The sequence below is a fragment of the Mytilus edulis genome, chromosome 5 (genome assembly GCF_963676685.1).
Source record: "Mytilus edulis chromosome 5, xbMytEdul2.2, whole genome shotgun sequence".
NCBI lineage: Eukaryota > Metazoa > Mollusca > Bivalvia > Mytilida > Mytilidae > Mytilus > Mytilus edulis.
The window spans coordinates 88,182,845-88,197,610 of record NC_092348.1 but is presented as its reverse complement, the minus strand read 5'-3'; the positions used below and the strand labels follow the sequence as shown (position 1 = coordinate 88,197,610).

The window sequence follows — 14,766 nt, the reverse complement described above, 5'->3', positions numbered from 1 at the left end:
TATAAGTATTGAATGCTTCTTTTTGTAACTTTATAGGGTTGTAAAAGCGTTGACCGTGCGTACATTTTTAGAATGAAGCGCGGATGTACTTCGGTCAACGCTTTTACACCCCAATAAATTTACAAAAAGAAGCATTCAATTCTTAAATAAAGTAAGATCTTCAAACACATCACCAACACAAAAACACAATTTTGTCATGAATCCATCTGTGTCCTTGTTTAATATGCACATGGACCAAGGTGAGCGACACAGGCTCTTTAGAGCCTCTACTTTAAAAATCTGACTTTTATTTGTGATAATTGTAAAAGACCTTTGAATTGCATGTTAATTGCTCCCTATGGAGTCATGATTTACTATGATAGAGTAATCATTGTATAAGCTAATTGTGAATTCTACAGTAAAGTGGAAATTATCTTATTCTTGTCAGATTCAATATTTATTCTAAGTAGGAGATACAATTAGACACACTTATTACCAACTGTCAATATGAGATTAATTTTGAAGTTTCAAATTTGCTATATGTAGTGCCAATCTTATTTGAAGATTTTATTTCCACATTTTACTTGTCCCTGATTCTGATTATTCTTTGAAAGATAAAATTTAAGCATGATATTTACATTTTTTATACGACCGCAAAATTTGAAAAAATTTTCGTCGTATATTGCTATCACGTTGGCGTCGTCGTCTGCGTCGTCATCGTCGTCGTCCGAATACTTTTAGTTTTCGCACTCTAACTTTAGTAAAAGTGAATGGAAATCTATGAAATTTTAACACAAGGTTTATGACCACAAAAGGAAGGTTGGTATTGATTTTGGGAGTTTAGGTCCCAACAGTTTAGGAATTAGGGGCCAAAAAGGGACCCAAATAAGCATTTTTCTTGGTTTTCGCACCATAACGTTAGTATAAGTAAATAGAAATCTATGAAATTTAAACACAAGGTTTATGACCATAAAAGGAAGGTTGGTATTGATTTTGGGAGTTTTGGTCCCAACATAATAAGGGGCCCAAAGGGTCCAAAATTAAACTTTGTTTGATTTCATCAAAATTGAATAATTGGGGTTCTTTGATATGCCGAATCTAACTGTCATGACTGTGTATGTAGATTCTTAACTTTTGGTCCCGTTTTCAAATTGGTCTACATTAAGGTCCAAAGGGTCCAAAATTAAACTTAGTTTGATTTTGACAAAAAATGAATCAGTTAGGTTCTTTGATATGCTGAATCTAAAAATGTACTTAGATTCTTGATTATAATGGCCCAGTTTTCAAGTTGGTCCAAATCGGGGTCCAAAATTAAACTTTGTTTGATTTCATCAAAAATTGAATAAATGGGGTTCTTTGATATACCAAATCTAACTGTGTATGTAGATTCTTCATTTTTGGTCCTGTTTTCAAATTGGTCTACACTAAAGTCCAAAGGGTCCAAAATTAAACTTAGTCTGATTTTAACAAAAATTGAAATCTTAAAGTTCTTTGATATGCTGAATCCAAAAATGTACTTAGATTTTTTATTATGGGCCCAGTTTTCAAGTTGGTCCAAATCAGGATCTAAAATTATTATATTAAGTATTGTGCAATAGCAAGTCTTTTCAATTGCACAGTATTGCGCAATGGCAAGAAATATCTAATTGCACAATATTGTGAAATAGCCAATTTTTTTTTAATTAGAGTTATCTTTCTTTGTCCAGAATAGTAAGCAAGAAATATCTAATTGCAAAATATTGTGCAATAGCAAGATTTTTTTTTAATTGGAGTTATCTTTCTTTGTCCAGAATCAACTTAAATCTTTGTTATATACAATATACAATGTATATTCACTTTTTACTACCAACTGATAAATAAAAATAATCTTTACCATTCAGTGATAACAAGCAGTTTTTTTACATCTTAATATTTTATGATGTATTTAAATGAGTAGTTATTGTTGCAAACTCCATTAGAAATTTTAATTGAGATTAGTTTTTGAATAAGGGAAAGGGGGATGTGATTAAAAAAATTGGGTTCAATTTTTCTCATTTGAAATTTCATAAATAAAAAAGAAAATTTCTTCAAACATTTTTTTGAGAGGATTAATATTCAACAGCATAGTGAATTGCTCTAAGAGAAAACAAAAATTTTAAGTTCATTAGAACACATTCATTCTGTGTCAGAAACCTATGCTGTGTCAACTATTTAATCACAATCCAAATTTAGAGCTGAATCCAGCTTGAATGTTGTGTCCATACTTGCCTCAACCGTTCAGGGTTCAACCTCTGCGGTCGTATAAAGCTACGCCCTGCGGAGCATCTGGTTCTAGTCTATGTCCATCTTCTCAATACTTTGATAAAATTAGTTTCCTCTATACAGAAACACATTATATTCTCAACCAATAAAAACTGACTGCAATGAAATAGTCAATTGTGCTGAAAGTGGTATTAAACACCAATAAATTTATCAATCAATCCAAATTTCAAGACAACTCAGCAAGAATAAGTCTATTTTCACTTAACTATATATATATTATACTAGAACACACCCGTGATATCGCAGGTCCGTGACTGAATTTAAGTATATAACTATGCGCAAGCCTTATTTTAGTATTAGTATTGTCATCTGATAAAGTCATGCCGATTATAAGATACACAGTTTTCTTTGCTTTCAAATCTGTCTGTTTGAACCCGTCGAACTGGAACTTGTCAATTATTGATAATATTAATTATTTGGAAAACAAAAGGTCCTGGAATGGAGTATTTTTTAATCAACAGCATTGTCCTATATTAGTTATAAATAAAATTTGACAATTAAGTAGTGTCAACCCTGTGATTATGACCCGTGTAATTACTATATAGCATATAAATCCTGAATACACCGTTTGGTGGTGCGCCTGTCAGATGTGGAACGTACAGATAAGGTAATCGGTAACAGGTGAATATACAATTGGTATCGGTTTCGGACTCGACCGGGAACTTCTTAATTATTGGCAATATTAATTACGTGGAAAACAAAAGGGCCTGGAGTGGTGTAATTTTTAATCTACACCTTTGCACTATATTAGTTATATATAAAGTTGAATTCTTTGATTCGTCGTTTTTACGTGATGACGGCTGACAAATTGGACCTCGTAATTTTAGTATTATAGATATATATATATATATATATAGTACACAATTTTATTTAGGGGCCAGCTGAGGCCCTCCTCTAGTTGCTTGATTTTCTCCCTGTGTTGCAGACCCATTGGTGTCATTCCTCTGTGTTCTACTCGTTTGTCGGGTTGTTGTCTTTTTGACATATTCCCCATTTTCATTGTCATTTTTGGGAAAAGATTGCATGAAATCAAAACCCTATGTTACTGACTTGATATCTAAATCTTCTAAGGCTAATCACTACCTTTTTGATTCACAAAATAAAGTGCATAGATCATAACATTCTATACATCATATTCATGAATATTTTAAAAATTTATCAATGTAATATATGCTCAGATATTCAAGGCACAAAATAATGCAACACCTGTCAAGAAAAATACAAAACTTTTACAAAGTGCAGGAATCTGATATCTGTTCCAAAAATATAAATGATGTCATTATTTATTGTCATCTTTAAAAATTGGAGTTATCTCCCATTATCCAGAACTTTAGTTGAATCAACTACAACCAATGCTTTATTCAATGCAATATTTATTAATTTTACTTTCCACTGATAAATTAAAGCAATCTTTACCTTTCAGTGTCTATAGTGTCTTATATTTGAACAGTGTTGACTAATGGAATTACTGTTATATGGAACTATAGGCAAGAACTCGTCATTGAAGTTGTAAATTTAATCAATATAAATATTGTGGGCAAATTCCGCAATGAAGCAGCAATCAATCTATTAAATATTGTGGTTTTGCATAAGTCAAAAAATGAATGATGATATTTTTTTAAACAATGCCATATTTTATTTCAGCTTATGATGAGCAAGCTTCTATAGAAACTCCTCAAGCAGCGAAAGATCATGAAAAAGCTGAATGAACTTTGAACCATACCTTATATGGATTCCATCTACCTGAATGACTTGAGTCAAGATATATCTTTCTCTGTGTACTGTACAAACTAAGGGAGGTACATGTTTTGAATCTTCTTCAAAAGATATTCGAGTTATTTGAGAAAGAAGGCAATTTACATGACAACTATATTTTTCAGGACTGAACTGTCTATAACAAGTGCAATATTTAATTCTGCTTGTCTTGTGCCTTTATCAATATGTATATCATAGAGATTTTGTGATATATACTACTGTAGATTCAGAAATTATTGCATGCATTTATTATTGCAATTTTGTCATTTTAGACTAAAATGCAATTTTAATTTTTGTGATATTGGGAAAATCTTGTTTAATTTATATTAAAAAAATTAAAATGCCAGTTTAAATTATTGCAAGAATAAAAACATCACAATTATTTCTGAATGTACAGTATTGTCTTGTTTTTGTTATTGTTTTAAGATAAGAATGATCAGGAAAAGAAATTATCCAAAGAGTTTGATTTTGAAACAGAAATAATAGGTTAATAAGTTAATAAAATCACAATCTTGGTTAAGAAAAAGAAATAATTTCACAGTTAAACCAATTTTAATTGAACCAGATCATGAACTATGAACATGGATGTTTTGTTCAGAAACAGTTTGAGTAACTATGGATCAATTCATTTATTTTTGTGGCTGCTTTTTTCTGTGGATTGTTGAAAGATTGGTTTTTTTTCGTAGATTTTGTTGCTTTGGCATTAAAACCTATAGAAAGTTTATCCTTCACTGAATATTTAAATTTTTGGTTGGCAGCTTTACCCACGTAATCCATAAAACTTGTTATCCCTCAAATGATAGTGAATCACAAGTTTCTTAATTTTTGTCCTCTTGAATACTGTAAAGTTAGGTGTTTTATTTTTTCTAATTTTACAATTCAGATAAAACCCTAAAAATGTGTTTTTGCCTTCATTTTAGATTAAGTGACAATACCAAAGTAAAAATAAACTTGGAAAAAAGTTTTGATGCATAATTTGCAAATTCAGATACTGTGGATTCATTATTCCTCATGGAATACCAATTTTGTGGATTCAGTATTACTCATGGAATACCAATTTTGTGGATTTCCTGTGTACAAACGAGCCAAAAGTTTAAATGTTAGATGAAGTACTAATCTTCTATAGGATTGTAGCACTTTTAAAAAAACCAAGAAATCAAAATTTCCATAAAAATACAACTTTTTACTTAATCCACAAAAAAATGGTTCCTTCTAAAATAAATGAATCCACAATATGGGAAAATAAACTGCTTTCCAGTATTCCTCATAATGATATTAATCATCTGAGACCAAAAAACTACCATGGCATAAATATATAAATTAAAGGTTTTGTGTTTATACAGAAATGTTACATATATGTTGTTTATTATATTGTCTTTTTTAATCACTTTACAAAGATGGCATTTACTTGAAAATCGATCACACTTCTAAATGTAGAAGAAAAACAAAACATGAAATAATAAACATGAAGTTTATTTGACAATTTTTCTAGAAAATTATTTTTCATCCTTTTTAAAAACTGAATAATTTAACACTATAAAACGAAATTTATTTTGAAATATTCATCCTTTTTTTCTCCTTCAGAAATTCCAGATAAAGTTTGTGTCAGGAGAAAAAATGTATGTGAATTGCTCTTTAAGTGATGTCAAAATATATCTCCCTTTTCACAGACTCGGACTAACTGACAGTATATTTATCGTCACCAGCAACAACATTCTCAGGTTTAACAATCAGTATCTAGGCAAATATAGGTTTATAGTATATTTATTAAAAATTATATATGAATGAAAACATTATGTCACGTTATATTGCCAGATTTGTTAAAATACTCTCCAATTAAGTGTACTTTTGTAATTTATCAATGGACTTTAAATGTCATCTTCATGATTTGCAAAAGCATTTATTGCATTTATTGATAAAATATTTCATTGACTGATATATAAACTATGTTTTGAATGAAAGTTTAAGTACTCCTTCAAAAGTATATGCCGTTTTCGTGCTAAGGAGGAATATAAGAGATATCTGAATTATTAAAGTGTTGATTGCTGTTATAGAAAGCAACTCCCGGGTACTTAACCATATTTCAATAGACAGTACTTATTTTAAAGGTCAAGGAACAGTATATGGGCTTTATGATAATTAAAAAAGGCAAATACCAGTAATAGTTGAAACTAGTACAATAGTGTTAATTTTAGCTGTTTCATGAATGTTTTTTGTTTGTAAAATTTGTTTTGAAGTGCTGAGAATGTGATTTTTTATATTGTTGAGTATTGTGTATTTTGATGTGAACTGCTCATTGTGTATAAGCTGTATTTTGAATAAGTTGAATGTATTTCATGACAATTCTTAATAAATATGAAATCCATTTTATACTCACTTTTTTTTTATTTTTGCTGCAATCAATTAAAAGTGAAGAAGACTTATTTAAAATGTTGTTTGTAGATGTCTGTCATCCAAAGGAGTAGCATCTTCGCTAGCCAAGGGTTACGATCCACTCCGCTCTCTTCACCCTTGATTTTATTATTGGTTGCAGAAGAAACTCGCTGCATCCAATCAAAAAGCGTCTATAACATGATCACGTGTAAATGTAGAAAGTGTTTGTAAACAATTGCCACGTGTTTATTGTGCAACAAGTCTTTACATCACTAAACATATGACTATATTTAGTGACAACTTGAATGTTTTTAATCAACTAATAGAAGTTCCTGTGTATGTTTCATGCACAAATGTGTGAATGTTGACGTATATTTTCGTTTCCGGCTTTACCAAGTGTGTAGAATCTAGACGCTACTGTGTTTTACCTCCAAATTGAAGAATGCAAGTGCTACCATTGGTCAAGAATAATGTATTCGGAATGGGCGTGACTTTAATCTTCCGATAGATGGCGCAACATTGATATCACAAATGTTGGCTCAATCTGCCAAGGGTGAAGAGAGCGGGAGTGGATCGTAACCCTTGGCTAGCGAAGATGAAGGAGTAGGTTCAGTAAGACCACTTTTTGGCCCCAAAATATAGCAGTTTTACAAAAATGTGAAAATGTATTCTTTTAGCTATTTATAGGTAAGTAGAATGCTTCTGCTACACATATATGGGCTGTTTTTTACAATACAATGCACATATATCGGGTACTAACATCATTTAGTCATGCTAAGTTACTGAAATCTTCACAATTATAGCATTTTAGTTGAATTTTAGACGGTTTCCGTCTTAAATGAAAGTGGCCGCATTCGTGTTCATAATATTGAAATGTAAGTAGTATTTGATGATAATACTTAACATATATAAAGATTGAGGATGAACACGGATGCGGCCACTTTCATTTTTGACGAAAACCATCTGAAAAGTGACGATTTTTTGCATATTTGATAGATTTTTCATATTTAAGCTTGAATCGGAGCGTTTTTAATGACTTAATCAGTTAAAATCTTTCACTAATTGAATTAATTGAAATAGACACACAAGTGTTTAAAAAGTGTCCAAAATATTTCGTTAGATGAACCTGAAATTTGAGGCCAAAATCGGCCCTTACCGGACCTACTCTTTTTACAGGTGTTAGTTAGGTTTTTTTACTAGTCTGTCAAATTTGAATTAACCATGAGGAAGATTTGTTTGGAAAAGTTACCGTATTGAACACATGAAACAGCTTGCTTGTGTTAACTTTACAGATCAATTTTGATACTTGATAGATCTGTTAAATCCCTGCTTGAAAAGAGGAGGAGGTAATAAGTGTACTTGTTTGTCTATTGGTCCCTTTCCTTTGTCCCAACATTTATTGGAAGATCATGGTCAAAGTCCGGACTTTGCCTCTGGACACTTAAGGCAAGGACAAGTTTCAGCCACTCATCAGGATGAACCAAGTTTTTTCGTTCTGGATTCAGTAATTTTTATTTTTTGAAACAATATAGTTCTTTTGCTGATCCAAAAGTAACACATAATTACTCAGTGTACAAGGGAACTTTCTGTCATATTTAGTTTTAATTCTTACTGCACTTCTTTGAATTTCACATTGACACAATTATAAAACCAAGTTCCACAAAGGTCATCCAATAAGCTAAAGAAGAGGGTACAACTGAAGTAAGTTCATCTCTTTATTCTGGTTTGAATTAAGAAATAATTCATGGAAGCCATAGATTGTTGGAAATTTACACATGGCCTGGGCCGTGATATTCGAATTTTATCCTGAGCATTAGCGAGGGATAGGGATAAAAGTAACGAATATCATGGCCCAGGCCATGTGTAAATTTCCAACAATCTATGGCTTCCATGAATTATTTCGATTCTAATAGGACAAATACGGTCATTAAAATACTGAAGCATGGGGTTGGTTTGGTGTGTGTGTGGCTGATCTTTTTAACTCCCTGTTAGATAAAGCTCAATTATCTTAATAAATCTGTAGCTTGCATGGGTTTTTCGTGAATAACTGCTAGAAAAAAAACCTGTTTAATTCTTTTAATTCTCAAACCCAACATTTGCCATTTTTAATTTACATGATTTTCTCGTAAGCTTCCTTCAAATCCAAAGTTGACATTTTGTAACTAAGGAGCAGCCATTTTGACTTGCTGAAATTAGTTAATATGCAAATAATGCAATAGAATAGAAAATAAAACAAAAACTACCTCAAAAATCAGTTTTAATACAATATCATACGAATTTCGATGGTTCACGAAACAGAAAACTTTCAACTTTAGCAGTTTCACTTGTATGATGTCATGTTTTGAAATGACTTAAATGCGCCACAAAATATTAATAGACTATCGTGGAATTTTATTTTATTTTTATTTTGTTGTTTTCTCCGAGCTCCTGTGCATTACTTCTTTTTGTTATGCATCCGAATAAGAATAAGAGTTATTTTGTCTTTTTTAATTGCACTTTTTAAAACAATAAAATCGGCAAAGGGTCTGCAAATAGGTTCCAATACATGTAGATTTACGAGGAAAGTATATTGTAACAGCCATTATTATGTATATCTCTTAGTCTGCGCCAAGTATAGATATATGGAGAATTTTATCACAGTGTTGTTTACAAAGTGAAAGAAGCACGTCATATTAGAATTGAAAATTAAAGTTCTCTCATAGATTTTTCTATGTTTTTTATAGGATCCAATATCTAATGCATAACTGTTAGTTGCTATGTTGGTGACTATATGGTTGATTCATTGACAGGAAAGTAAAGTAACTTTTGATGGAGGAGGTGAATGTCCAGTAACTAATAAAATGCATATTCAGTACACAAACATATAACTATGATATAAATATGAATCCTGTTTGTACTACATCAACATTCTGAGGTAGATTACTAGTCATCTTACATATTATTTTGACAGCTTACAAGAGAAGTATCAAATATTAATTTTCAAGTCTTTAGTTATTCAGCTGGAGTATTTTAAAACACTCCACCTCCCAAAATACTTCATGAATACTGTCTTGAAAACTTTTTAATTAACTCAATTGGTTTAGCAGTTTGCAAAATCAAACTGCTAAACCAAACTAACCAGTTCAACTTATCAGGAGATATATAAATCAGATGTGGTATAATTGCAAATGAGACAACTGTCCACAAAAGACCCCAAAAACAGAAATTAACAACTGAAGGTAATATATACAGTCTTAATAATGAGCACAACTAATATGGCAGAGCCTATTTTTTGAGATGCCAGTCATGTTTGTTTTATATTCATTAGAACCACAAGTAGAATATATCATACATCCTTCTTGAAAAACATTTTTGGTCATATAGCTCTTCAAATATTCAAATACATGTACATAGTTGACTCAACAATCCTGGTGAAGAAAAACAGATAATGCACCTAATTTATAAAGTGTTACTTTCATAATGCACACATTTAAGCAGAAACTTCAGAAGTGTTGGATCAGCAGATTGGTAAAGAACTAGGAAAGGTCTTATAGGATTTCTGAGTAAAAGACCTAAACAATATAGTAAAACTAATGAGACAGACACACACAAGAGCAATGACAGACAACAACAAATGGAAGTTTTAACGACCTTGACTGGCTATACAGCCCTTGCACGGTCGATTATAAAACAGACAGACAATGGTAACACCTAAGGCCCCTTTCATTTGATAGGACTGGCATTTATAAATACACAACTGATTATAACAATATATGTTTAATGTTTATAAACATATCATATATATATAAAGTAAATGTGAAATAATAAAAGTTATGTAAAGGGTGTTTATAACACTACTAATCTGACAAAGTCAACAGAGAGTTATCTTTGCATAGATTATATTTGTATGGTCTCTCCTCTCCTTATATAATTGTATATGATGGGTCTATCTTCTTTATATTGGTCCAATAACAAAATGGGACTAAAACGTAAATGAAACATAATTATTGTAGTGTTAATATAGTACAATGTATATCAAATTTATTAAAAAATAACCCAAAACCATTTTAACTGAAAATCAAACATGGTCATCTTAATTCCAACTTTAATTTAAAAACTACATGAAAAAATGTTTGAAAGTTCTCTTTGATCTTTACTTATCAAAATCTAGCTTCTATTGTAACACATGTCCTAACCTTGGTCTGTGAGAACTAAAAACTTTTTTTTTAACAAATATAGTCTATCCTGTACTCTTTTTGTGAATAATAAATAATTAGTACAGTAAAAAATAGTATAATCATAACAGGAAAAACAAAAAGAACACTACAATAATTATTATAGAAAACATATAACTTTATGACTGTTATTTTTAGTACTTTGAATATATTGATGATAATTCCCATATGAACTTAATAAATATAAAACCAACAAATAAAGACAGGAAATCCTTAGTCTTAAGTTAATATATAATCATGAACACTTAACAAATAATAAACCAGAGAACATAACAGCTATGTGAAGTCTTATGGTGTAAATTCAACATTATATAAAACATATTGGTCCACTATCCTAAAAAATAAATATCAACAAAAAATCTTAAGTTTAACTTGAGATTTGTATTGCTCACAGAGCATCATCTTAACTATAATTATACACTTAATGTGCCATGGATTATTTATGAAATTTGTTTTTGGACTATGGTTGTTCCTTCTTGTCAAAAAGAATGTAAATACCAATGTACTATAAGTTAAACATAATTTAATAACATTATTGTCTATAAATCTAAACATCTACATTTAATTAATAGAATACGAAGTAGTTTAGATATTTGTATGCATTTTTTAAAATTTCGGCTGACATGCAGTTATCCTAAAACAGTGTATCATACATTTCTATTGGTCACGATCTATGTTAACAATAATTACAGTTAACCAATGAAAATTTACTACTGACTACAAAATCATGAGGAATATACTAAACATTATATTATTAACAATAGAGGCGTGTAAGTTTGTTTAAGTGTGTGTAAGTACTTTGAGTGTGTCATTTTAACTAAGTACTACAAGTTGGGACTCATTATTACATTGTTCTATTATAATACAATATCAACAAGTAAAGTAATAGGAGAAATATACAGGAATACAGGATTCCAAAAAGGTTTTTATTTTTTTTTTAACTTGCTAGGTTAGAAACATGTAAAGGAACCAAATTTCAAAGATAAAATTGTGCGTGAAAATACATTATATATAAATATATACAGATATACAAATGAAATGAATATTTCAGTAAGTTTAAGGCTACATTGAACATAAAATTAATTCCATCAATATTATGTAAAGAACAAACTTTATATTGCCTATGACTAGGTTATCCCCCTTACAACACATTTAATACAAATTATAGTTTTTTTAAACCTTCACCGATTTTATTTTCCCTCTGTAAGTGTCTTCTGTCAATTCTAAATTTTCCTATATTCTAATTTTTTTTTCTACCTTTGCTTAGAAGTTAAAAAATCTAAATTTCCCTATATTCTATTTTTTTTCTTTCTATCTTTGCTTTAAGTTAAAAAATGTAAAATCTGAAGAACATTTCACTAAATACTAAAAATTTCAAAGCAATGATACCTTTAGTACACTTACACCACATGTTCCTCTTTAAAGCATATAATCTATAAAGCCACTTAAGTAACTGAAAAATAAAAGATGAAAATCCCTAGGATGTGATTTACTGCTTAAATGTAGAAATCATAAATTACATTGTGTAACATTAGTAAAAATTAAATGATTTGTTTAATAAAGCATTAATCATTCCTTATATACAGATATACACTATATACACAGTACACTGTAGTATTATGCTTATGAATATTCATGATATATAATAATTATTTAACATTTTATGGAAATTTTTACTGTATAATTTAATGGAACACATGTTATGATGAGTAATAGAAACTTAATTTACATTTTAGAGCAATTCTGAGTAAATAATTTAATGGAACACATTATAAATTGAAACAACAATAAACTTCGATTTCTTTTAATATTTATGGATGAATTCATAAACAAAGTGATTTTTAAAAGTAGCAATAGTTATTGTTCCTTTGCCTGTAAATATAAAGTCTGCCAAACTATTCATGACTAAATGAAGTTATTAGCTTTTAATTGTATGGAGCTAAATAGTTATTCACTTAAACACACATAGTTTAAAAAGTAAATAAGTTATAAATTATTTAATTACTTTGTTGAAATATGAAAAATACGTGTTTACATACAGACACATGAGATAACCTTCAATTGTTAATTACATAAATGACTAGCTAATGAACCTCTAATTCTATAATTAAGTGCATTTCAATATATTTAGAAATATCCTCAACAAAAGTTATAACATTTGAATTTGTACAATAACAACCAGATGCTCCGCAGGGCGTAGCTTTATACGACCGCAGAGGTTGAACCCTGAACGGTTGGGGCAAGTATGGACACAACATTCAAGCTGGATTCAGCTCTAAATTTGGATTGTGATTAAATAGTTGACACAGCATAGGTTTCTGACACAGAATGAATGTGTTCTAATGAACTTAAAATTTTTGTTTTCTCTTAGAGCAATTCACTATGCTGTTGAATATTAATCCTCTCAAAACAAGAATGTGTCCTCAGTACACGAATGCCCCACTCGCACTATCATTTTCCATGTTCAGTGGACCGTGAAATTGGGGTAAAAACTCTAATAGGCATTAAAATTAGAAAGATCATATCATAGGGGACATGTGTACTAAGTTTGAAGTCGATTGGACTTCAACTTCATCAAAAACTACCTTGACCAAAAACTTTAACCTGAAGCGGGACAGACGGACGGACGAACGGACGGACGAACGAACGAACGAACAGACGGACGGACGGACGCACAGACCAGAAAACATAATGCCCCTCTACTATCGTAGGTGAGCATAAAAATGTTTGAAGAAATTTTCTTTTTTATTTATGAAATTTCAAATGAGAAAAATTGAACCCAATTTTTTTAATCACATCCCCCTTTCCCTTATTCCAAAACTAATCTCAATTAAAATTTCTAATGGAGTTTGCAACAATAACTACTCATTTAAATACATCATAAAATATTAAGATGTAAAAAAAACTGCTTGTTATCACTGAATGTTATTTATTATAATTTATCAGTTGGTAGTAAAAAGTGAATATACATTGTATATTGTATATAACAAAGATTTAAGTTGATTTTGGACAAAGAAAGATAACTCCAATTAAAAAAAAATCTTGCTATTGCACAATATTTTGCAATTAGATATTTCTTGCTTACTATTCTGGACAAAGAAAGATAACTCTAATTAAAAAAAAATTTGCTATTTCACAATATTGTGCAATTAGATATTTCTTGCCATTGCACAATACTGTGCAATTGAAAAGACTTGCTATTGCACAATACTTAATATAATAATTTTAGATCCTGATTTGGACCAACTTGAAAATTGGGCCCATAATAAAAAATCTAAGTACATTTTTGGATTCAGCATATCAAAGAACCCCAAGATTTCAATTTTTGTTGAAATCAGACTAAGTTTAATTTTGGACCCTTTGGACTTTAGTGTAGACCAATTTGAAAACAGGACCAAAAATGAAGAATCTACATACACAGTTAGATTTGGTATATCAAAGAACCCCATTTATTCAATTTTTGATGAAATCAAACAAAGTTTAATTTTGGACCCCGATTTGGACCAACTTGAAAACTGGGCCAATAATCAAGAATCTAAGTACATTTTTAGATTCAGCATATCAAAGAACCTAACTGATTCATTTTTTGTCAAAATCAAACTAAGTTTAATTTTGGACCCTTTGGACCTTAATGTAGACCAATTTGAAAACGGGACCAAAAGTTAAGAATCTACATACACAGTCATGACAGTTAGATTCGGCATATCAAAGAACCCAATTATTCAATTTTTATGAAATCAAACAAAGTTTAATTTTGGACCCTTTGGGCCCCTTATTCTGTTGGGACCAAAACTCCCAAAATCAATACCAACCTTCCTTTTATGGTCATAAACCTTGTGTTTAAATTTCATAGATTTTATATTTACTTATACTAACGTTATGGTGCGAAAACCAAGAAAAATGCTTATTTGGGTCCCTTTTTGGCCCCTAATTCCTAAACTGTTGGGACCTAAACTCCCAAAATCAATACCAACCTTCCTTTTGTAGTCATTAACATTGTGTTTAAATTTCATTGATTTCTATTTACTTAAACTAAAGTTATTGTGCGAAAACCAAGAATAATGCTTATTTGGGCCCTTTTTTGGCCCCTAATTCCTAAACTGTTGAAACCTAAACTCCCAAAATCAATCCCAACCGTTCTTTA

At 30.3% G+C, this 14,766-nt stretch overlaps 2 protein-coding genes across 3 annotated transcripts in view; one reads left to right on the top strand and one right to left on the bottom strand.

The window, feature by feature from the left end:
- Window positions 1-6,412, top strand: part of LOC139524725 (protein disulfide-isomerase TMX3-like) — a 119,886-nt gene extending 113,474 nt beyond the window's left edge. The window contains exon 14 of the mRNA XM_071319754.1: window positions 3,925-6,412. Within this exon, the coding sequence (XP_071175855.1) occupies window positions 3,925-3,989 (65 nt within the window). The 3' untranslated portion in view covers window positions 3,990-6,412. The remainder of the gene's footprint in view (window positions 1-3,924) is intronic.
- Window positions 6,413-10,148: 3,736 nt separating this feature from the next.
- The window catches only part of LOC139524733 (F-actin-uncapping protein LRRC16A-like), a 75,511-nt gene continuing 70,893 nt past the window's right edge, over window positions 10,149-14,766 (bottom strand). For both annotated transcript variants that reach the window (XM_071319777.1, XM_071319779.1), the window contains one exon: window positions 10,149-12,807. The gene's annotated coding sequence lies outside the window, so the exon portion shown is untranslated. The remainder of the gene's footprint in view (window positions 12,808-14,766) is intronic.